The sequence below is a fragment of the Lethenteron reissneri genome, chromosome 26 (assembly GCF_015708825.2).
Source record: "Lethenteron reissneri isolate LAM-NWPU_2019-01 chromosome 26, ASM1570882v1, whole genome shotgun sequence".
Lineage (NCBI taxonomy): Eukaryota > Metazoa > Chordata > Hyperoartia > Petromyzontiformes > Petromyzontidae > Lethenteron > Lethenteron reissneri.
This window is the reverse complement of record NC_083804.1, coordinates 6,887,043-6,912,341: the sequence shown is the minus strand read 5'-3', so window position 1 is coordinate 6,912,341 and position 25,299 is coordinate 6,887,043. Positions and strand designations below refer to the sequence as shown.

The following is a 25,299-nucleotide window of genomic DNA, read 5'->3' as shown; positions in this document are numbered from 1 at the left end:
GTCTTTTTCACCCTTCTCAACAGGGTGACTGAATATTGCCACAACGATGGCTTCGTGTCTCATCGAGGAGAAATAAACATATTTTTGAATCGGTGTTTTAATATTCAGTGAGCGCATTGAGATTGGTGGGCTTCTTTGCCCGTCACTCCCGTGCCACGCGATCAGCTCCACCGGCTTCGAATTTTATTTCGGTTTTCGTTGTGACCTGCAACCATCCACCCCCCCTCAAGACGGTGGGCGGGGGGGGGGCACGTGATCGTTGTTCAGTGAAAACCGTTTGTCCGTGACCACGTGGAAGCTGACATTTCAATTCCAAGGATCACCACCACCACCACCAGAAGTCACCGCAACCACCACCACCAGCAGCTAGGTTTGCTACCTCTGGCTGATACAAAATAAACCTGCCACATATACAGTATGTGTATATCATGGAAAGCATAATTACTATTCACATTTTACCTGCATGGGACAATCCTTTCAGATGGATCGTCTCATTTGTCATGTGTAAGGGTGTCAAGTGCCACATACGTATAAAGTGTCTAACAGTGTTAGACTAGGGGAGATCTACCAGTAATTGCGTTGTCTTCAGTGGTTATAATTAGTGAACTGACATAAATCAGAAATTTTTATGTCTCGGGAACACTCCCAGATTTTCCAGGACAGCAGAGACGAGAACAGGTGGCGACCCGCCCATACTGGACATCTGTGAAAAGAACTTCAAAGCTCATCGGATTCCTCCTGCAGTCTAAATCAAGATTCAGATTCTGAAAAGCCAGCAGCAGCGGCAGCGCGCCTCGCCCCTGTCCACCCTCGCCTGCTCGGAGCGTGGGCCCCTCCCCGACTCGACGTGAGACGAAGTTTTCGCGAAAATGAGGACAGGCAGGGTGGGGGAGGGTGGGTGGCCACAACTGGGCGAACTCCCCGACGGGAACCCGGGGCAGTGCATGAGATGTTCACCGGGGCGTGCGCGATGGTGACGCCTGGAGGCCACAATTATCACCACTTCAGTCCCACCAACGCTGCCACCCTCCCCATCCGTCACGCGGAGCCAACCGTCCGTGCGTGCGTGCGTGCGCGCGCGCGGCTTGACAGCAAGCAAATGTTGCCCTCGCGATTCGTTTTTGGGCAGGTGGCCGGCCGGCCGGCCACCCACTGGGTTTTTTTCCCCCCACAACGGGGCCGAATTGTAACCGTTGTTTCGCCGCCGCTGCGAGCAACTTGTGCGGCAGTGGCAGCGGCAGCAGCAGGCGTCAACGATCACAGCAGGAGACACAAACAAGCATTGTGAGTCATGTTTAATGTACCTGAGCGGAAAAATGTTGGGTGTGCATTTTTGAGAAAATAACCAAAAATAGGTCGAAGTGTCTTGACGTTCGACCAAGCGAGCGATGATGGGCGGTGCTCATAATCACCACCTGCAGCCCTGAGTCACTTGTGGAAATTCCACATTTCTATGGCAGAGACTAGGCCATCCAGAATACAACCACAGTGTTGAGATAACACAAAGCGGTATTCATTTTATTGACCCCCCCGAGATGATTGGCTGTCCACCACCATCCGCTCCCACCCCCTTCCCCACCAACTGTGTCGAACTCATGATCTCATATTGTGAGTTGGGAAACTCTGTCCACAGTCCTCGAATGTGCAACAACATTCTACAAGCAGCACATTTGAACGTGTCGCATTATTTCACTTTACATGAACACAAATTTGGGACGTTGCTAAAAAAAGAATCGGTCCGAAAAACTGCGACAACAACAAAAATTATAATGTACAAAAAAATACACCAGTAGACAGGGGGGCGTAGGAAGGTGGAAAGCGTGGGGTGGGGAGGGTGAAGATTTCCTGGGTGTGTAAAGTGTCACATGACTTGCCGTTCTGGGCGATAATGTCAAGAACTCCACTGCCCGGGGGCTCGGCTCGCAGATAATAAATACCTGCTACAAACATGAGATTCTCTTTATTTTTTTGCCGGGGCCAGCGGGTTATGGGGGAGCCAAGCGGATAACCTCCCTGCCTGAGAGCAGCGGCAGCGGCGACGCAGCCGGGCGTCTGGCGGCGTGAAGGTAACGAGACGACACTTTGCGAACGGCTCTCGACTCTCGTTTGTTACCGCTCGGCGTGTAACGTTGGTTCCCTCTTTGTGCGCTTAAGCAGGAATGCCACGAAGCTGTCGTGGTTTTTAAGAATTGTGTCCAAAGCGTAGTTTTTTTTCTATATATGTATACAGTGTGCGTTGTGTATATCCGGATTGCCCGTGCGAACTTTGTACCTTTTATGCAGCATATTATTTGGTTCTTTCGGTAAAGTCACGTAGGTATAAAATAAAATAGATCACGACGTTTCGGGCGCAACACAAGCGTCCGTCAACACAAGCGTCCGTCAACTGCTGCATAAAATCAATGTTTTAGGATGCTGCAACTTATGAACACACCCCAGATAATTACCGCAAAACGCGCTATTAGAGTCTAAAATCAATATTTTATGCAGCAGTTAGTACATTTAGATTGCGTAGGCGAGTAACCCGCACGTACAGGGGAATGCGAAAGTATCGTGACTTTAAGAATGGTGTCTGCAACGTTGTACCCGTGTGTGTTGCGTACATCTGAATTCTCCGCGCGTTGAGATTGTTTAGATTGTTTTGGTGCGATAATTGTCCAAATGATGGGCCACTTTGTTGAGCTATCATTTGTGGTCGGGTCGCTTCTGAAAAATAAGTTAATACCCCAGTGGGCTTTGCCTGGTAGGATGGGGATGGTTTAGTTTTATTTGTATATGTTTGGGTAATTTTTTTACTTTTATTGTATTTTTCACTACGATCATGTGTTTCGTACTACTTGTTGTCGTCACCTTCTTACCCGCCCTTACTTAACATCTGTGCAAAATGGTTTTATAGCTCATCGGATTCCTCTATTATAAATAAAGATTCCGATTCTGCTCAAGCGAGAAACTCGCACACAAGAATGCGTACTGAAGGTGTCGTTATTTTGTGTGACAATGCAGCCAATTGTCCCCATTGCAGTACCTCACTGCGCTCGTTAATCCATTACGCATCAATTGGCGAATTTGAAACCCAATTCACATTTTTGTACAATTCGATCAATCGAAAGTTTATCTGTGCGACTTCATTTCCGCCTACGCCGTAGAGCTGGTTGTGCACGACAAGAAAGCCTCGAATATTGCGTGGGCTCTCACTCTCTTGCAGACACCATTCTCTCTCTCGAGAGAGAGAGAGAGTGAGTGAGGGGCTGGTGGAGAGGGGGGGGGGGCTCAGTCATTAGGAGTGTCGAGGATGGGCGCCGTAGATTTTACGGAGAGGAGCTGAAGGATGCTGCAACTCATGAATCACCCCAGATAATTACCGCAAATCGCGCTATGAGAGTCTAAAGCTTAAGAATGGCCCTGCTGTGTCTCCGAACTAAGATTACAACAAGCCAGCACATGGCCGAGTGAAAGCGCTAATACATGTAAAAGTATATATATATACTTATTAGAGAGCTTTGCTGGTTCGCTCCTGGTTGTATACACGTGGCGACAAAATAGAGTAAATATAAACATCAAATATTAAACATAATATCAAATATTAAACAATAATATTTATGTTTATATATGTTTAGATATAAATGTTGTGGCTTGGCTCTCCAACACACCGGTGTGCTGTACTAGTGACGAATTGGCCACGTTCTGTTTACGTGACAACTCTTACTAATTGGCTGTGTTGGGTGGTGGCGGGTTGAACGACACATTTATATATTTACGCGATCTAACCCATAAAAACCCTCTTATGGATGATATTGGTCGCGAAAGCCTACGTGTTAAACTGATCAAATGTTAAAGTTCATAAAATGTGTGGTTCAAAGCCACATGTCGCATTTGGATTTTTTAATTATTATTATGGTGTAATTTGAATTGAGAAACGCGGCAATGTAGGTATCTAGGAAGCCACGGTTGGAGTTTATTCTCAATAAATTCAGTGCGGCTAATTGGCAACTTAGAAAATGCACACAAGACGCTCCAAACTTGTATTTGAAGTCCAGGTCACCCGTGAAAAGTGACAAGGTCGCGTGTGTTAAATATTGCATGTAACATACATGTGTATGCAAATACATTGCTGATGTTTAAGACGGATGTGGCTTATTATGAAGGGTGTGGGCTTGCTACAGATTAAGCAAGAAGTAAAGACAAATGTGGAGTGGAAAATGTGTTTTTCGACACGTCTTTGTGGTATTAAACACAAAGTTAACAGCTTGTTGCTAAAATACACGCGTACACACACACTTCTCACGTATTGTAAATGAATGTCAGAAAAAGCATGAATGTGTACTGCATTAAAAAATATTGTAAAGCAGGAAGAACGTTTCATGCAGTTCAAAAAATATAACTGTTTAATATATGCCTCAAGCTGACAGTGATTTTTTATATTTTTGAAAACTTAGTTAACGGCAGATTTCTCCTAAAAAGTATGCATGTGCTTAAATCTGAATGGCTTGTAATATTACATTCCACAATGTAATATTGTGGAAGGTGATAAAAATATGGTGCAACATCTGAGACCGTGCAACATCTCGTGAACGACTGTTCCAATCGGATCATTCAACGGCGATCTGCAAAAAATCCACGCGGCTACTCCTGAAGCAGTCGAATGGATGTCAAATCTCGACATCAATTTGTAATCTGTTGCAATCCCCAAAAATTCAATACAAAAGAAGAAGGATTCCACAACTATGCATTCGCTTTGTAAATATTTCCACAACCGAAAAGAGCAATATCAACCTACCAATGGCATCAAATGATTCGTCGTGAGCAACTTAGTGATTGATTTCTGCCCTGTGATAATTCACTGTGTGAAACTTTTTTTTGTTGTTCCTGCTGTTATTTCCTATTTGCTTATGCCTCAAAAGTACAGAAAATGGCTATTATTCCCCACAAACTTTTCTTTTGTGACTAGGACAGTAATGTTTTGAAAATTACCTATTTTCCAGAACATTCCAGATAGATTCAGTGCTCAGTAAACTTGGAGTAAATTCTAGAATATTCTAGAACTTTCCAGTAATATAAATAGTAGGATAAATACAAGGGGCCTTAAGCCCACCAGTTCAATTTAGTTCCAGCTGCCTAAGTGGATACATATCTGCATTTTTCTGAGATGACATCAAGAGGCTGCAAGCATCAAAATAGTGGCATTCCTGATGGGTCTCCAAGGCGGTTTTACCAAGTTTCCCTGCTATTTTAGCATTCGGGACAGCAGGGACACGAAGGTGCACTACCACAGGTGGGACTGGCCACAGCGGACCGAGTTCTCTGTGTGGAGGAACAACGTCAAGTGGGAACCACTGGTGGACCCCCGGAAGGTACTGATGCCACCACTGCACATCAAATTGGGCCTTATGAAACAATTTGTCAAAGCTGTAGATAAGGAGTCGGCAGCCTTCAAGCACCTTCAAGACTTCTCCCCTAAGCTGTCTGAGGCAAAGGTCAAAGCCGGTGTCTTCGTCGGACCACAGATAAAGAAGATCCTAGAGTGCAATGAATTCCCCAAGAAGCTCACTAGTAAGGAGAAAGCGGCTTGGAACAGATTTGTCGCAGTGGTTCGTGGCTTCCTGTGCAATCACAAGGTCGAAAACTATGTGGAGCTGGTTGAGGCTCTGGTGAAGAACTACGGCACAATGGGCTGCAGGATGTCCCTCAACGTCCATATCCTTGATGCTCATCTTGATCAATTCAAGGAGAACATGGGAGCGTACTCGGAGGAGAAAGGAAAGCGCTTCCACCAGGATATACTGGACTTTAAACGCCGCTGCCAAGGACAGTATAACGAGAACATATGATGGGAGACTACATTGGGGGCTGATTCGTGAAAGTGATTTACAGTATAATCGTAAATCTCGAAAAACGATTCGCTTCTAAATCTTTTGTAGTAATTTTTGTATTACCTTAGTATGTAAATTTTTATTCATATGTTGTTTTTTCTGACCTTATGTGAACGAAAAGACACAAATTCGCCCGTTTTCTCATTGAAAATATGTACATTTCAAAATATCACTGTACTGGTCGCCAAAGCAAAGTTTGTGGAGAATAATAGCCATTTTCTATACTTTTTTGGCATAAGCAATTAGGAAATAATACTTACTACCCAGGAACAAAAGTTGTGTTACAAAGTGAATTATTTGTCTGACAGTGTGCTGCTCTGTGCAACGTGCCCTTGAGATGCCGTACCAATCCAAGACGAATTGTCTGCGTGCCCACTTGGTTCTGTACGGCGTCTGGAGATGTGGTTGCACTTGGGCACATTAAATAAAAAAAATCCAAACAGTATTGAATTATGCAAGCGGTTACGTCTACACTTTGACTTATTATGCACAATAATGAATAACAATACATCGCATTTACAAGGCACATTTTCTACAAGGTATACTCAAGTCGCTGTGCAGCGCTAATAAACACATCGTTAGCCAAGTGGAGGCCGAATAAGTATCGAGGCGTGCAGCTCACAAGTTTTATAACCTCACTCCCTTCCTCGCGTAACGCCGTTGCTCGCCCTGACTTCGCGAATAACGGCCCGTTCACCCCACACGTTCGCCGTGACCTGTATCAACAGGGGCTGCTACTTCGTTGGGGAGGGGGGGGAGCAGTTGACAATGATCCGATGTGAAGCCCTGCTTAGCTGTGAGCCGTGCACAGATTGCCCAACACCTGTTTCACCTCGTGACACCTCAAGGCAAAACGCGAGCGGAGTTGTTCCTACTTCTCTTAGCAGAACGTCCACGCTGTCAAGTGGCGGCTGCTGTTGCGAACGCTTTTTTTTATGATTGCACGTTTTTATTTAACTCACTCGGTCTGTTGTTGTCGTTGTTGTTGTCGTTGTTGTTGTATACTCAAATCTTGTGACTCAATTTTAATCCACTTCCCAATGTGGTATCGACTGCAAACGTCGTATACTTATGTCTTACTGATGACAATACTATATTCTATCATCAAAAAATGTAAAAAATATTTTTAAATAGTATGTTTACACGCTTTCTATTAACTCACTCCGTCTGTTGTTATATCCGTTATGACAAGCCTCGGGGTCACTTCATGGAGTCGTGGAGTTGTGCCATTACTCGTACGGTACATTTCATTAAAGCGTGTTTTAAAAAAAGTATTTTTAAATATTACTTATTATTATTATTATTATCCTCAGGTGACCGCTGAGCCACACGTGGGTTCACTTCGCCTTATTTGTTTGGTCACGAACCACTATCGTATACCGGTTTGGAACATCGGAAACATTTCACAGCAAAAAAAAAATTAACCCCTAAAAACAAAGTTTTTCACTATAAATTCTTTATATGCGTGGCGGCTAGAGTCCTCTCGTCCTCTGGCTTGAGATGGCTGCCACCTATGGGTCAGATGATTGTCTGCCACCATTAAGCAATTGGTAATTAAATATAATATTTTTGTCCTAAAAAGTGTAAAATTTTTGAAAAAAAATTTCACGAAAAGTAATTGTCACGCACAACGAGTCTGTGTGGAAAATGTCAGCTCGATTGGATCACGGGAAGTGGGTAAAAAACGACCGAAAGATTTGCACGGTCGTAAGCAAGCAAGCAAGTGCGCAAGCAAGCACGCAAGCGAACTTAATATAAAGGATTTAATTAACTCGGCATCGTCCGGACGTCGACGCGCAGCACTCAAACTTGTAAACAGATCTTTAAGTTGCTATTGACTACGCCGTGCGTGAGAAGAATGATGGCATCTGTTGTCTGTTGTATTTTCAAGTTGTACTGCATTTTCAGAATCTAAAATCTTAATTGAGTCCTTAATAGAGGTTAGGGTTTTTTTGTCGTATGAGCTGTGAAGTTCCTTATTAAAGATGTCCACTGTGGGCAGGTCAGAAAGTTACATTGTCATTTTCGTTTACACGTGTGATCTTAGGGTGAATGTTGTTGTGAAACAAAAAGAACAAAAAATTGAATCACCGTGAATACATTTTAAAAATATTGTTGCTGGCAAACAAGTTATGCCCGTAGAGATATCAGATTAGCTATATCGCAGAGGTATTGTATTATCTGCAAGTCCTGCCTCTCAGCTGTTACACGTACGCCTCTCGGTGTCGTGGGAGCGACGGGGAGGCCGCGCAAAGACAGAAGTAGAATCTGCGCCACATCTTGCGAGCCTCCGTTGCGCCATGGATGTTGAGATTCAAGCGTTCACGAAAAAATAAGTGTTCGTTTTAGTTGGGACGGTGTGACTTTTGAAGTGTAATCAGAATCTGATTGCTGCACGATTTCCCAAAATAATATTTTAAGAAATATGTCATCATAAACATGTATCTAATTAGACGTTAAGCTTTTAAATGTAATGTGTATCTAAATGTGGCTTTTGAACAGTAATCAGGATCTGATTGCTGCACAATAAAAAAAACTCACCATCAACATTTACCTAAATAGACTTTAAACATTAAAATTTATATCTAAATGGTATTTTGAGCAATAATCGTAACTTATCAAAGCAACTGTAATGAGATGAGAAAATCAGATCACTTATTATACCCACTTTTTTAAAATTAACTTAATATCATGACTGAAAGCTTTCGTGACTGCAGGAATTCATTCATCCTTGTGAATGTAGAATTTGTTATTTTTAAAATATATCGTGTTCTTATCACAACATACTAACATGTTAACATTGTAATTTATTTAATATGATTTTTTTTTACATTTATTTGTGGTAATTATTTTACTTTAGGTGTGTAACTAATTATCTTGTTGAATGCCTTGTAAAGTAATCCACGTTTGATTTTATAGGCATTTAATCACGTGCTCATACAGAAGTCCAATAAAATATAAACAGATACATGTTATGCAATTTAAAAATCCGAACAAAAATCTTGAAAATGTATTCTATATTAATAATACATTTGTGAGTTTTGACGAACACGAGAACAAGGTACAATTTTGTAAATATTTTAATGCAGCATTGCATCATTTATACGCCTTTCAGCTTTAAATGTTTTTTTTTTCAAAAGCAGCTGCACATCATATTCAAGGAAGATGATAAATAAAGGTAATTTCTTAAAAGTGTATAACTTCAACTTTACAGAATGTTCACCTAACAATGATTGGCTTGTATTCAATTCAGGTTTTCTCATCCTAAATCACAGACCACCTCTGGATACATTTAAAATGGCGTTAATAGAACACACTTCTTCTTCTTCCATGAGTGGGGGGCAGGAGGAGAGGGAGGGGGGGGGTGATCAGCCACCTTTCTACGTCTCGTGTTGAGGTTGGCGAGTGGGGGACAGCCCGTATGAGTAGCCTCATGGTCAACGTCTGAAATCCTTGCCGACATATGATCGAAGCAGGCACTGTGGCGTCACTATGGGGTCCCACGGTTTTGACATTCTTAAATTGTCCAGCGGTGGGTAAGGGGAGATCGGCACGTGCTCTGGTGCGGTTAGGGTCCATCCATTGAGTCGGTACGCAAAGATCTGTCAAAACTTGACCCTTCCCCCCCTCCCTGTACGCACGCGTACTTTTTACCCCCCCCCCCCGAATCCTATAGAACGGCCGATGTTTAATCCACGCAGAAACAATCAAGGATTAATAATATTGACGTGTTTAAGCAAACAGATAGTCCACCGCCGGACTATCTAACTAATTTGAAGGCTAATGTAGACAAATTATTATCGAAGCTTCTCCCCCCTACATTGTCAGTAGACCCCCCATACGCAAGCCTACGCATTTAGGTTAATCCCTCCCCCCTCCATGCGTACGTACGAAATGGATGGCCCCTAAACACAAACCAGTGTTTACGGGGCAATTTGGAAACGGCTTATGAGAAACTTTCCATCCACTAAACCTTTGGAGAAAAATCTGTCCTTTTATGCGTTGTCTTGTGTGTGTGGATTTATTGAGAGTAATTCTGAGATAAATATTGAGGCGTGTAAAATAAAAATCCCGCATGAGCCACGATGTCACACAACGCCTCGAATCGATACACAAATACAAAGATCCCCCCCCCCGTGTAGCCTTAACAGACTTTTGTGGCAAGTGCTGTTCGCGAGCGCCTATGAAGGCCGGCACGGCACACGAGGGGCTGGGTGGCCAGCACCACGCCCGACCGTCTTTGTCTCCCCAGTGGCGATATTTACACACCGCACCAGCTACTCGTTTGAGGCTGAGTCGACCTCTGGGAGGCCCAGAACCGGTTCAGATAATCGTCATACGAACACACACACACAGCAGCAGCAGCAGTTCTCAACCTGTCGTCCGGGAATCAACCGGTGACCACGTGGTGGAGAGGTTGCACGTGACCACAGGCACCGCGCGCGCCAATCAGCCGGCTGTCATCGACGAGAAGATAAGTTCGAGCGATGAAATTACTCGAGTAAAGTTGACTGAATTCATATGAAGAAATTCAACTCGCGTCAACGAAGTGAACGCTCCCTGAACGCGGAAACCTGTTCGTGCAACGTTTATGCACCTCCTCGTTAGTCTCGTCATTTGGAAAAAAAAACATGTTTAGAATTTTTTTTAACAAAACAGTGTTTGTGTTATGAGAGTGCAAGCGGTGGTGCAGTGGTTTTCCCACTGTGCTATGAACTCGGCGACACGAATTCAATTCCCATCTACAGCAAATTAACTGTTGAGTGATATCTAAACGAGTTCTGCTCTTCCCCCCCCCCCCCTTCACTAACCAGCATGGTGAAGTATGCTCAAATAATCCTTATGACTAAGAAGGCACATGGAGTCTTTCATCAAATGCGTACCATTGTATTTGGATGGTTCCAATTTAATTACATCCTTGGCAGTGAAATGAAAGCGATGCTGATTTGCGCAGCGTGTAGGCTAGATGAGAAAGCAGTGGGGGGGGGGGGGTTGGGGTGTGGGCTCTGGCAGGAGCTCACTCGAATGCAAAAGGGAGGCTCATGGGACGCAGCCAAGGCAATGGAGTGTGGTGCCATTCTCCGGGAGCATGATGTGTTCCGATCAGGGCTGCACAGTTTCAGAATCAAAATGTGTATTCATACTGGAGAAATCCGATGAGCCATGAAGCTCTTTTTCACAGATGTCCAGGAGTTGATGTGTTAACAAATCTACGCACAGAGGGGGCTTCGTTTCTCGGAGAATATGTCCTGCAGTGCTCGAAGACTGAAGTGTAGACACGTGGCTAGTAGCCACAGTCATCACGAGAGACATATTGGACGTGGTGTGCTAGGTGCGAAAGAGAGAGAGTGACCCGGTGGAAATTAAACCTTGGAAGTGGCCGACAGACCTGGTCTTCACCTGAGGACGGCTGCTTGCGTTGTGGCCGAAACGTCGTGAGAATTATTTTATTGTTTTATTTTTATTATTTTATTACTTCCCTTCTACGTGACTTTACCGGAAGAACCAAGAAGATGAATCCCTGCAGTCACGAAAGTTTTAAATCGAAATTTAGTGGCCATGAGACCAGTTTTTTTTTTGGGGGGGGGGGGGGGGACAAGCGTCAGTTGTAGTAGTGTACGTTTTTGAACTTTAAAAACACTTTTGCTCTCCGTGTGACAGTCTCACTCGCGTTGTCTGGTTAGGTCTGCAACAGCTTCAGACAACAAGTGGAAAAGTCAACGTGTCTCCATGGTGGTCCTGAGCCAGTGGTGGAAATTCCACATTGCCGCGACGGGGGCCAGTCTATCCACAGTACAAGCACCGTTGATTTCCCACAAAAGTAGTAGTCATGTTGTCGACCTCAGAGGGAACACGGTCGGAATCAAACCCCGAACTGGGTTCAACATTTCAGGCATCTCGATTACGAATTAAGCACTCTGCGTCGTATAAACGTGCGCAAGTGTGAACTGGGCCTGTTTGCGACACCAGAAACTTTAAAGTCCATGAGCAAAGAAGATATATTTCACTAGTCGGCACCACCCGAGGTGGCATCACTTTTGAGCGGTGGTTCTTCTTAACCTGGGGTGCACGCAGCCCCTGGGGGTGCGAGATGCCCTTTCTGGGGGTACAAGATGTGGCCAGATTTTTCTTTTTTAGAAGGTAAATCGTCGAAACACATGAAACACGGGCACGTAAGTACAACTACTTTGTTTCATCAAACCCCTGTGTATTTATTGACTGTGTACCCTTGCACCCCTTTGAGAATCAAAGGGGTGCAAGGGTACAGTAAAGGTTAAGAACCACTGGTTTAGAGGGTTCCAGTTTTCTTTGTGCGTCGAATAACCGCTTGAAATGAGCGGCATTACACACGAATTCAGTCGTATTAGCCATGCAGTGTTTCATTGGTTGTCCTTCCCCGCCCCCACCTCCCCATTAGCACGGTTGGCTACCTACCGTGTAACATAAGTTCAACATACATATATACGTACATACCCAACCAACATACGATGAAAAAAACCATCCATAAAGTCCACATTTAGGCGGTACCAATGTCCGCTTTTAGCCCGTGGACTAAGCGTGCTTCAGGCAAGAGCGCAGGGCGAATTTCGAGACAGACATAGGACCCCTCACCCCACGTGCGTTCGAGAACACGGAGCAAGCTCCCGGACACACCACCGCCTACCGTCAACGAGGGCGGAGTTGACTTTGGCCGCTGGCAATGACGACGGACGGACGGCAAAGAGCGAACGCTCCTCATAGCAGCGCCATCACTGCGGAGATGGAGTGACGCGTTCGGCACGTGCGCAGGTGCCGGATGGATTTTATTTGGGTTTTTGCATCGCAGGAGCATGAGATATGTCGCCAGCTTGGGTGATGATTTTAATCCAGCGGTGGATTAGTAATTGGCTGTGTCGGGTGGTGGAGGGTTACGACACATTTATATTTTCGCGATCTAACCCACAAGCATTGATTATTAATAATATTGGTCGCGAAAGCCTACGTTGTTAAACTGCATTGATAATGGTCGACGATGTTTGTATGATCGCCTTTTTGTTGTTGTAAACATACACCGGGTTGTGTACGAAGCTGGCGGGACACCCAGTGATGTACTCCTTGTGCTGTCGGCCGTAAGAGAGGTGACGAATGCAGGCAATGCCCCTAGCCGATGAACTGGTTTTGTCTGCAATCATTTTCTTTGTGTGCGCGTGTTGTGTGGGTGCGCGCACGTCGCACCTGAGCATGTGCTGCATCACAGATGGATGATGCAGGTTCGTGTGTTCGATGAGATTACTCCAGTCTCAAGTTACACAATCAGAGGAGTCTGTGAGACATTTCGAGACCAGAAAATGTGTTACAATAAAAACAAAACGTGTTTGGAAAATACGTTTTAAAAGGCGCATTGATGTCGTAGTGTGCACCATGCACCATGAACCCGGTGACCTGAGTTCAAGTCCCGGCCACGGCTCGCATCAGTGGCAAATTATATCTGAACCAGTTGAAGGGGGGCCCACCACCACCTTCACCAACCTGTACTGACCAGCGAGGTGAAGTATGGTCAAACAGCCCACATGGCAGACATAGTGTAGACGGATCCTCGCCCAGCAGTGGATTTACAAAGGGCTGTACAGTATGAGGATTTTGAAACTTTAACAAACATATCGTTGTGTTTCGAATTGTTTTATTTTTTTATTTTCACATGGCGACAAAACCCGGTGGGCGTTCCTCTGTCAGCAGTCACAGCATCGTGGCTTTCATAAAAACGAATCGTGCCGTGTCGGTGACCAATGCTGCCCGCCGTGTCTCTCTGGAGCTCTTGAACCCACCGCGAATCCGCAACAACAACAACACCTGCTATTTGCAACGTTGTGGCGGTGATGTCACGATGGCGCTTGTGCCAAAGCTCGGTGCACTTTGAGGCCATGTGAAGTGTCGAAGGATAGCTGGCCGGAGGACACGGGACACACCCAGGTGCCATGGTTGACTGACTGAGATGACTGACAGATGCACCACCTGTGCCCCCGACTGTGCCAACTTGCTGTGTTTTATCCGCCCGGCACTCCGCTCGTTGTTGTGAGCGTCGCTCCTCTGCCCTCCGCTATTTTTGGAAGGCGACTGCCTGCAAGTGGCCAGTAGCATCCTTCACGAGCCTCCGCCTGATCTTGGCACCGCTGGTCCCAGTCATTGGCAAGTCCACTCAGCTCCATATCCTTCTATACCACATCAGCCCATCTCTTCTCTAGCCCATACCAGAGAAGAGATGGTCCACACACACACACATACGCTTGGGTTGCTGCCACCTATTTTTGAGGTACAAAGGAGGACATCGTGCCCCGAAATGTTGCTTATTATCTACTTTTCATTGTAAGGCCACAGTGTGATTGACAAATGTGTCGAGTCTTTTGTTATTTGTGGTCGTGCACCACTACCAATGGCCACTGCCAGCCATCGGTGAAAAATTCGTTGCAACAAATGTCTGGAACAACCATCTCACTGCCTCGCATTTAAATGATCACATGCCATGCAGTATTCAATCACAATTGTGCATGCATCTCAATTATTTTGTCTTCAAAACCAATTGTGAATGAATTGGCCATCGCTGCAGCAGTCGAACGATGTCAGTGTATGAAGCGGCTCGCACTACAATCTCTTACTCGCGTAATCCCTGCAATCGCCGGGCTGTGTGCCTGGCCCCTCTCTGCTTGAACCACAAACAACGCGGCGGTGGGATTTTGTATGCGCCGGGAATATTATTCACGTGAGAATGCACCCCGCCCGACCGGCGCAATGGGAATACGCCAAGCGGCACATGTTTCTCACGCGGCAGCATTGTCAACGGGCGGGCAGATGTGGTGCAGCGGTTTGTGCAGTGCGCGATTAACCTACCTGTCGACTGAAATTTTATTTTTCTCATGGCTTAATTACGTTTTTCCGATTTGATATCTGAACGAATTTCTGGATATGTTTTCATCATTTGCAAACATGCGATGACCAGTGTGGTGAAGTAGAGTCAAATAACCCCCACCCCCCCTCCCCCCCCCCAGAGCCACAGAGCGTGGAGAAGCCCCTACTAGCAGGGCTGTATTTGTAACAATGACGGCTCGGACCGGTTTCACTATCGGATGACCACTCCTGATTGACTTTCCCCAAATTGACTTAAGGCCACGAATGTGAAGAACCACTGCTCAACACACGTGTGGCAGGGGGAAACACTTTGGCTTTTTTTTGCTTATTGGTGCAGAGGATTGATCGGTATAGTTGACCTCCGACTGGGATTTGAACTCATGACCTGTCCGAGTCGGGCAATCTGCCAAGAGCGTCAGTGAGCCAGTTAAGCGATGATCGAATCGCACCAATTCTCTTTTTTTTTTACTTTACAAAATGCAATTCTATATAAATGACAATGCATTGAGAATGCTATTTTGTTCTTTCTATCTATAGTTTACCTAGAATATTCCACGAGGAGCGATCCATCGTAGAAGACCCAGATCGCCAAGCGTCACGGACAGAGCTGCAGCCAACCGGCCGCCGCTGCTCCAGCAACAAGACCCCGGGCAGACGCCATGAAATTTTCACACTGTGCCGCCCAGGAGAGACGGGACGGCGAGCCCCCGGGCAAGTCACGCACCGCCTTCCACGGCAAAGAACGCAAGCCCAAGAAGCCCCACTACATCCCGCGGCCGTGCGGAAAGCCCTTCAACTACAAGTGCTTCCAGTGCCCATTCACGTGCCTGGAGAAATCCCACTTGTACAACCACATGAAGTACAGCCTATGCAAGTACTCCATCTCTCTGGCCGAGGGCGAGTGGCCCGGCAAGAGGGCAAAGGTCGCCAGCGTCACCGTCGTCGGTCAGAGGAGACCCGGCGCGGTCGAGGAGTGCGACAGGGCGGGATCGGGCCCTGCCGGCTTACACCCGAGTGTCGAAAGCTGCTCGGAGATCAAGTGCTCCCTGTGGGAGAAAAACTCCGTTGGCTCGTCAGACCAGAATGGGCCAGATTCAGATGTGGGGGGAAACCTGAGATGGCTTAGGGAGCCGAATTGTTCCTTTTCCTCAGAGCAGGGATGCAAAGGCTTCCAAAAGTCACTCGACATCAAGTGGAGCCAACAGCATAAAACCCAGTTATTGGTGGACCCTGACAGAGACGCAGGACACATTTTATCGTCAAAGCTTTCGGAGTCGACTTCCACCAAGCCCAGCTCGTTCACAGTGGACCACTTACAGAGCAGCTTCAGCGCAGTAAGAGCTGCGGACGCCGACTTCTCTTCTCCGGCGTGGATGGTGACCGCGCAGCAAGCCAAGCCCCTGCTGCATGCCCCGGCCACCATCGCCCACAGGCACTCGTTCCTGTGCTACCCGCCGGCGCTGCTCGCCAACCTGGGAGGCGGGTTCTTGCATGACTCCATGAGCCCTCAGTACGTGTTCAACCCAGGCCCGTACCAGTGCCTGAGCACACTCATCGCGGGCCCTCCAGTGACGGGCAACCTCAACTACGTGACGCTGATGCCTCATGCGGCCGGGACGATGGAGCCACAGCTGCCCCAGGTCTCGTCCATCGGACGCTTCCAGACGGTGCTGCCAGGCCACCTTGACACGTCGGCGCCAGCGCACCCCGGATCGGAGGGGACGGTTCCGGGGAAACCGGACGGGCTCGCGAAGGAGCCGCCGGCCGCGGCTCGGACACCGGAGCGGGAGCCGCGCGGGAACAAAAACCCGCGAACGGCCACGTCTCCCGACGACGCGGGCGGAGATGAGAGGGCAAATTTCGGTTCGCAGCTGCGAGCCTCCGAGCGGACCGGGAACGGAATCGATGGTCACAACTCGCCGGTGGCGAAGGCGCGGTCCGGAGGCACGGCGAGCAAGCGGGCAGGACGGCTGTGTGGGAATGCTTCATCCCCCGGGCGGACGGTGAGGGGAGAGGGGCCGGTGCCGGCCAACGTGGTGCTGGATTCTTCGATGGGCCAGGATCATCGGAAATATTCAGGGCTCGTGAATTTTGGGCCCTCGGCGTCGAAGCTGCTGCCAGTGGGTAACGTTTGCAGGTAATTTTTTAACCAGTCTTGCTTAAATGTGTAAATGTTTTGTTGTTGCGCTTGGTGTGCCTCACATACCAGAGCAACTTTGAAGGAAATTAAGAGTTGTTGTTCTATTATTAGACTTTGCTTTGCCATGAGAATGTGAAATATCCATTATTGGTCAGTTGCCATCAATTGAGAAGCGTATTGCTCATTGTTTGATGGAGGCATTTTAATTTCATGACTTAGCTTAAAAATGGCTTGTCATAAACAAGCCATGAAAATATGAAAATACAAAATTATTACATTTTATTACACAACGCACGTTTAATTGAAAACTAATTTCTTTCGAACTGCTTTTGTGTTTAGTTTGTTGTCCTGCCCCCGCACCTCGAATTAGCCCGGTTGGCTACGTCCGGTACCACACCGTGTCCAGGAACTCATGAAACGTTAACGGTGCTAACCCTCGGTATGACTGTGCCCTGCGTCCAGGACGAGCCTTCAGCAGGAGTCACCACGAAGCGAGCCAGACACATGCCCTAGCCCAACGGTGACCTCCGCCGACCCCCTCAGCACTCCTCCTCCTGCAGCCGCAGCAGCAGAAGCAGCGGCAGCAGCGGCAGCAGCAGCAGCAGGACGCCTGTACGTGCCTAGACAGGACGACAGCCGCCCCCTTGACTACAGCGCCAGCCGGGGCCTTCTCCCGTTACTCAGTCTCTCCGGCTGCAGGAGGACGACGACGACGACGAGGACGGCGCCCTCGAGGAGGGCGGTGCTCGCCCAGCACGGGACGGCGGGCGGCGTCGCGGCCGCCCTAGCGGACTGCGGCGGCCCTCCCCAGGGTCACGCCGCCACGTGCCACCTGTGGGAGAAGCTGGAGAGGATAGGGAAGGAGCTGCACAGCCTGCAGGAGGAGCTGCACCACTCGGCGAAGCGGCGGAGAGGGAGAAGTCCCGTGGACCTCTCGTCCCGGAGCGATGGGGGGTCTTCACGCGCCACCTCCACCGACTGACGATGGTTCCAGACGGGGGAGACACGACAGCAACTAACGTCCGAGTACAGCAGCCATCATCATCGTCGGCCATGATCAATCCGCTGCTGGATGAAAGCCTCCCCAAAATCGCCGCTACGTCTCACGATCCTGCAGTGTAACGATTTCCCATGCACTGACTGCGTTGCTCAATCTACTTGAGAGGCATTTTCATTAGACACGTCCCTATTTTTTGGCTCCGATTCCATTACAAAAACTGACCATCGGCCATCATCCCTTACAGCGACGTGTGCGGCCCTAACCCACTTGCTGTTTGCAACAGCTTGGAATTACTTCATTAGTCAGCGTATGTTCTCTAATCCAAGCATCTTTCTCTCTCTCTCTCTTTCTCGATGTAATTCCAAGCACGTATCCTCCCAATGCTTCTTTGTGCACTCTTCGGTTTTTTGTAAAAAATATTTATCGTACGTGATAGCGATTTGTACGAGTTGATTAAACCCTTTCTTCTTTAGCTACATCGGTTTTGTTTACTTTTCATTCCCAAGTTCAGCTTTTCAAACGAACTCCAACCTGCTCTCGTTAGCCTCGTTTATGTCATCATTTTTATTCAGGAGTCTGTCTTTTAATATCTCTCTCCTGGGTACACACGCGAATTTGTGGTCTCGTTGTTGCCTCCGAGGAGGGGATATTTGGGTTGGACATCTGTGTACAAAAAAAAGCTTCATAGCTCTTCGGATTTTTCCCAGGATAAATAAATATTCAGATTCTGTGGAGGAGATGGGGAATCCTCCAGGCTTTTGGCCCTGTGGACACCTTCGTGGCCACTCCCTGGATTCTCTCCCCCCCCTCTCTCTCTCTCTCTGCCTGCGATGTCAGGATGTCTCGCGGTCACCGTCGCCGTGCCCCCAGTCCATGCGGTGTTCACCCGCTACCCCCGAGATCCGGGTTCGCGTCATGTCCCCGTCGTGTCCCCGCGGTGCTCTCCTCACCGCCCCCCCTTCCGTTCCCGATGCCACAATGCGGTTCGCGACGTTCAGAGTCTTGGGATGCAATTTGCATGAGGCTATATAACAATTTTAAATATATATTATATTTTACTGTGTTTTCCGGTTGCGTCTCTCTGACACACATCTCCACTTGTCTAGCACAACATGTTTTCTACCACCCCGTATATATGATATATGTGATCCTAAATAATAATTTACAGCACTTTATCAATCCGCTGCTGGACGTAGGCCTTTTCATACCGTGTCGATCGTGGGAGGTTCCTTGACGATACTTGGTCAACGCTGGTCAGTGTGTGTTGCTGAAAGGGGTGGGACCAGGACCAATTTAGATATCACTCGCCACTGATGTTAGCCGTGACCACGTGTGAAAGTCGGGTAGTCAGGTTCATGGCACAATAATGGGCAATCACTCCTGCATTGCACTGCCATAGTTAGACACGATCCTCACCCCCCGAGCCCCCCCCCCCCTTGCACCGACTGTGGTGCCAGCAACCACCCCATCCAAACATTTGAGCCAAGAGCTGGAAATGTAATAGGATGGCATTTATACCATTCGAACCTCTTTTGCCAGTAAAAAATATGATAATTGGTTTTTTACCCTTCTATCTGGCACCTTTTGGCGTCATCTGGTCCAACCCATGTGAGACTAGGCTCTAAGGAAAGCTGTCTCGGGTGTGGACCAATCAACTTCAAGGACAGTGCACATTATCAGAGTTATGTTTTTTGTTTGCATTATGACTGCAGGTATTGTGGTCTATGTAAACATGACTCCTTGTAAAAAAAGGTGTCAGTTTTGTTGCCAGATAAAGGGGTTAAAAACCAATTATCAGGATGGCATTTGCTGACACTTGTGGGTCACTGCTCACATCTGTGCAGAGGTTCGGATCATGGGAAAAATGTTCCCGATTCTTCCGGTTCACCGCTCGTATTTGTGCGGAGGCTTGAACCAGATAACGAGAGTTTTGTGAGAATACATTTTTGATGCGTGGCAAATCGGGACGTGGACAAAAGGAGTGTCTCTGTATAACACATACCATCACGGTCCCTGACTGCACGGTGTATAAACGGACAGTAGATCTGCGCGTCAGACTGTAACAACACCCGAACTAAACCCCACCTCGTTATTATAATCGTGTTTTCTAAGTGGCAGTCAATTACAGGCCTCGCGTCATCGTTTCTGAGAACTGCAGTTGAGGTCGGGGGCGGAAGATAAAAACAGACTTACCGTACATGCCAAAAGGGCAATTATCAGGCAAAGAGACAATTTGCCCATCCCACCTAACCCTCCAGACATTTGATAAGATGACACGATTATATCCCCTTGTACAACTTCAAACTATTTTTATTTTACCAGGTAAGGCTCACTGAGCTATATCGCTCTTTTTCAGGAGCGACCTGGCTATCACAAATGATAGCTCGACGAGAAATGGCTTCTCGCGTGGAAATGTCTAGCAGCCACATACTCTAAACACGTGATGTTGATTTTAAATGTGGAGGGAAACCGCAGAGGACCCGGAAAAAAATCCACACGACCACGGAGCGAACATGCAAACTCCAAACGTGCAGGTGTCAGGGTCGGGGTCGAACCCACGACCTCCTGTATACCACGCGAAATAGTTAACATCCCTCCACCGTGGCACCCCGTAATTTCCACAGCCGTTTAACCGTCTCGCCTGAACGATGTTTGTCCGTGCTATTAAGATAAACGCAACAGCGTGCCGTTTGCACGAGTCTCTGCTTCTATTGCAAGCGTTAAGAACCATCCTCAACGGGCAGATTTCGACGCACAGCAGAATGCCACGTGCTTCTCGTGTGAGCCCTCTCGATGATTTGTGTTCATTTTAAATCAAAAGAGACGCAAACGGTCACGAGCTGTAAAGGTTTTTTTTTTTTAAACGAAGATGACAAAAGTGGGAGTGCAGTATTTTGTGACGGTGCAGATGTGTGTGTGTGTACAGTATATATAGGTCGACTCAGCCTCAAATGAAGAGTACCTGGTGCTGTTTGCAAACATCGTCACAGAGGGAGACAAAGGTGGCCGGGCGTGGTGCTGGCCACCCATCCCCCCGTGTGCCGCGCCGGCCTTCATAGGTTGCTCCCTCGCTAACAGCGTTTTCCCCAACATTCTGTTCAAGGCTACACGGGGGATCTTTGTGTCACTACGGGATACGTGTATAACGCCTTTCTTAGGGAGGCGGTGTCACAGTCCATCCCATCATCATCACCACCACAACCACCACCATCGGTCACTTTCCTCTTCAATTCTATGTTTCCATGTCCTGTACTGCATTGACACTTGTCTTTCCGCTATCATAGCGCTGATCAAGTTCGGAATCGGAAATTGCCTCCCATGGTATTCCCCTCCCCCCCCCCAAGTTCAGTTAAAGAAACGTATTTAACTCGTATCTATTATGCAGCCATGAGGGCTGCTTGTTGCTGGCCGCTGGGCACTTTAGAAATGTTAGGGCCTTTGCTCAGCAACCGCATATTTAAAAAACAGGAAGCACACAATTTGTCCCAGTCCATCTGTCGGTATCCCGAGCGACTCTGAGTGTCACGTGTCACTTATCACGTTAACAGCACAACAGTAATTTTTTAAATTTATATTTCCAATCTGCCCATTACCTTGAACATCACATAAACATGTACGGCACAGAACCCTATCGCACATTTTTGGGAAAGACTACAACTTTTTTCGGTTTTACAACAATGACGACAACAATGACGACAACAATGACAACAATGATGATTGTCATCATCACAACAACATCATTGTTGATGACAACAATCATGATGACAACAATGACAACAGTGATGACGACTACGACGATAAACAACATTTTACTTGTAACAATAATAGTGCGTGACCCTCACGAATGTTTACTGATATTGTCTGTAAGGGTGTATGGCATATTCACGTGAATGCTTTGTTTACTTGTGGTAAGTTATCTAATTAAACATGACTGAAACATTTCACCAGAGTGATGTCATTTGTTGTTGTAAAACTTTCAGCCGGTAACCTCCCACTGCTGGGGGCAAAGACCTCGTCCGTTTTCTTCGCTTCTTATCATTCACTCCTCCCATTTCGTGGTCTCCGAAGTCTGTGATTGTCATCTTTCCCCACAACAACAACAGCCGCGGTGAGAGATGCTGTAGTTTTCACACCTGACGATGATTGCTTGTGTTGCAATCGAAACGTCGTGAGAATTTTTATTATGTTTAATTTTTATTATTTTATTACTTCCCTTCGACGTGACTTTACAGAAAGAACCAAGAATATGAATCCCTGCAGTCACTAAAGCTTTAAATCGAAATTTACAGTCGAAGGTACTTTAGAAAACCAAAGAGCAAAAGAGAAAACTTGCGCCTTGAGGCGGAATCTCGAACAACACAACACTGGACAGGTGGCTCAGACATAGATTGAGTGACTCGCAATCCGAAGGTTACAAGTTCAATCGCTGGTTGCGGGGAGGGGGGGGTCAACCCATCATCTCTCTAGAGTTGATCAAACGAGTACCCAATTTGAGGGGTAAATCGAGTGGCTGTCTTTGTGGATAGACTCACCCCTGCCATGTGAATGTGGAATGTATGCCACTGTATCAGGGCTGTAGACACAATATGTGCAGGACATCACTTTGAATTTACTACGTCACAAAAACGGCAACTTTTGTTTCCCGATGCCCCCTCCTTGTGACTGCTCATGACCGACCTCTGGTGCTTCTCTGTGCATGCCTGGGTCTCTGGGCCAAATGACTGCCTCGGATGTTACTCTGCAAGATGAGCATCATTCTCGGGGCTAAATATTCATGACCAAGGTTCAAGGCATCAGACGATGGTAGCCTAAACAAACTTACGATTAATTTAGCATCAAGATGTGAACATTTCATTTCCATTTCAATGTGCACGTGCTCGAAACGCACGATTCGCATTAATGAAGATTTTAAAAAATCAATGTAATTTTTTTAGTTTCTCTAAATAAACCCCACCAAATCTATGGGACTGGTAATTAAAATATCCGCATAAACAACAAACCTGTAAGGCACAGAAGATGAGAGCCCACAACCCCCACGCATGGACTGGGATCGCCGCAATCCTACCATGCATGCCAAAGTTCTGCGCTGGATAATTACACCACGAGCACTTTAAAGCAGCAAAATAGCACAGCTCATTCAATCACGACACATTTGCGGGCCCCTGGCTGTCTTCAAGGCCTGACCAAGTGTGCACCCTTTGCATCACGCTCCCATAAACACCGCAAACTTAAGGCTCACAGCCAAACTCTTTCGCCCAGAGCGCGAAGACTTCCCGTCAGGCTGGTTAGCAATAACCGAGCCGTGAGTAACAACGCGCTCTGAAATTCAATTTCCCATCCGCTGGCCGTGCCCATTAGTCAATGTCATTACAGGCAGCCCCATTCAAAAGTGTAACCGCAGACCCAAGGACCCCGCGACCGAGCCACGGTCACTTAATACCACGCGATCAGTGAAAAGCAGGCATAATTACATCTGAAAGTTGCCCACGGCACCCTACAGCCTTGCCCAAACTCCCCATCTTTGCGTGCAAGCCTCGGCTCTGTCAGTTGATTAAATCATTTTGCAGCTCAACTTCATTGTTCCCAAGGCGCAGCCCAGGGGGTGCTGGGGGGGTGATGTCTTGTTCAGACGTGTTCCCCCTCCCCTCGGTGATGGGAAATATGGTAAGGCAGTACGGTATTCATCGCCATCATTCCATCCCCTTCCAAGACGTCTGGTCAGCGTGGGGAAGAGTAGGCCAAATACCCGGCTAGAGTCGCCTTTCCACCAGCAGTGGCGTGAGAAAGGACTTGCAGGGCTGCACCTCTATCGGGTTTATATCGTTAGTTAGTGAAGTCACTGAGAGAGGGTCACGCAATGACGTGATGCAGTTATGGGAACAGGGCCTGTTGTCGGCAAAGTGGTGAATTTAAAGCCTCTTTTTGGTTCTTTCAGTAAAGTCATGTAGAAGGGAAATAATAAAATAATAAAAATAAAACATAATAAAATTATTACTTTATTTTATTATGTTTTATTTTTATATTATTTCCCTTCTACGTGACTTTACCGAAAGAACCAAGAAGATGAATCCCTGCAGTTACGAAAGCTTTAAATCGAAATTTAAAACCGGTTCAGGGGTCGAGTCAGCACATCAGTCTTCTTGGGTAGATGACGAAGTGGCTCACACTTTGTGAGAAGTTAACAGACGCGTAACGTAACGATGCCTCGACTGATTGATATTGATTGTTCAAACTCACGATACATTGCATGTAAGCGAATTTTAAACATTTTAAATATACGGTCGTAATTAAACTTAATCTGCATAGTTGAAATGCAAGATGTGACTTTAGTAAAGTGTGCATTGGCATACGGTCAGAGACTCAAGCAATTAATATTGTTACCTTACTGAAACACAATGGGTTGTCAACCGATTACCACCGAGTATTCCCAACTCCTAATTGCAATTACATAACTAAAATAGTAACTTTTGTCAATAGATTACTGAAGGTCGTTCGATTACCACGCGTAAGTTGAGAGGGTTATCCATACTTCACCACGCAAGTTCTTGTTCCGATATCACCAACAATGCCCCGCCGTGATCGGGAATCGAACTCGGGAGTGAACCGGGTTTACAGCGCGGCGGTTACTCGAATGTTTCGCCCATGCGTCGTACTCTCACATTACACCGCTTTTTCATTATAAAGTTGCTATCGATCTCATGGTCATTTGATGGGGATTAAACTCTCATGCGTAGGTTTCTACCGATGAATCAGCGATTGAATGGACCGTTTCATTTTGCGGGTCAGTGATGCCATCTGATGGTCAGAGCAGCGATAATGCAGATACACAATTCGACTTGTAAAGGGAAAACACGGAGTCATAAAAAAACGTTTTATAAACAAAGCTCAAAGCGCTGTAATGGCATTACCTCCTTTCATTGCACGTGTATTTATTATCTAGGGGTGAAACGATGTTTAGAAATTTTACATTGCGTTAACTATAGCGCCCTCTGGTGTCCGCGTCACGTGCACAACTGTTAATGAAATGAAAGGGGAATGTTTGGCTTACAAACTTCCATTCGGTTACTCAAGAGCACAAGTAAAACTATTGTGTACACAGATATCCCTTGCTTTATGCGGGTTAAGTTCGTGAAATTTCACGTGTACACGGCAAACCTATTTTTAGCCAAGAATCGCGATATGCAGTCGGAATTGAGACCTGTAACAACCTAAATTGTTTGAACGGAGGCCTAAAGGGTCAACTCGAATGTAACTTTCCCATAAGCGAGAACGTTGGCACGTGGCTGAACGTTGGACCTTACGGTAGCGAACCCCAACGGTGAATGTACTGGGTTGGTAGGATGCAATCAAGGAAGCTTGGAAAAGCTTTAAATAAATTCCCAACGGGCCACATCCAAGGGTTGCAA

At 46.8% G+C, this 25,299-nt stretch overlaps 1 protein-coding gene across 1 annotated transcript; it reads left to right on the top strand.

Moving 5' to 3' along the window:
• Nucleotides 1-1,867: 1,867 nt before the first annotated feature.
• LOC133347570 (uncharacterized) lies at nt 1,868-18,816 on the top strand. The gene is made up of 3 exons (XM_061559941.1): nt 1,868-2,066; nt 15,291-16,890; nt 17,356-18,816. The coding sequence occupies exons 2-3, from the start codon at nt 15,413-15,415 to the stop codon at nt 17,873-17,875; spliced, it is 1,998 nt and encodes a 665-aa protein (XP_061415925.1). The 5' UTR covers nt 1,868-2,066; nt 15,291-15,412; the 3' UTR covers nt 17,876-18,816.
• The last annotated feature ends 6,483 nt before the right edge of the window (nt 18,817-25,299 follow it).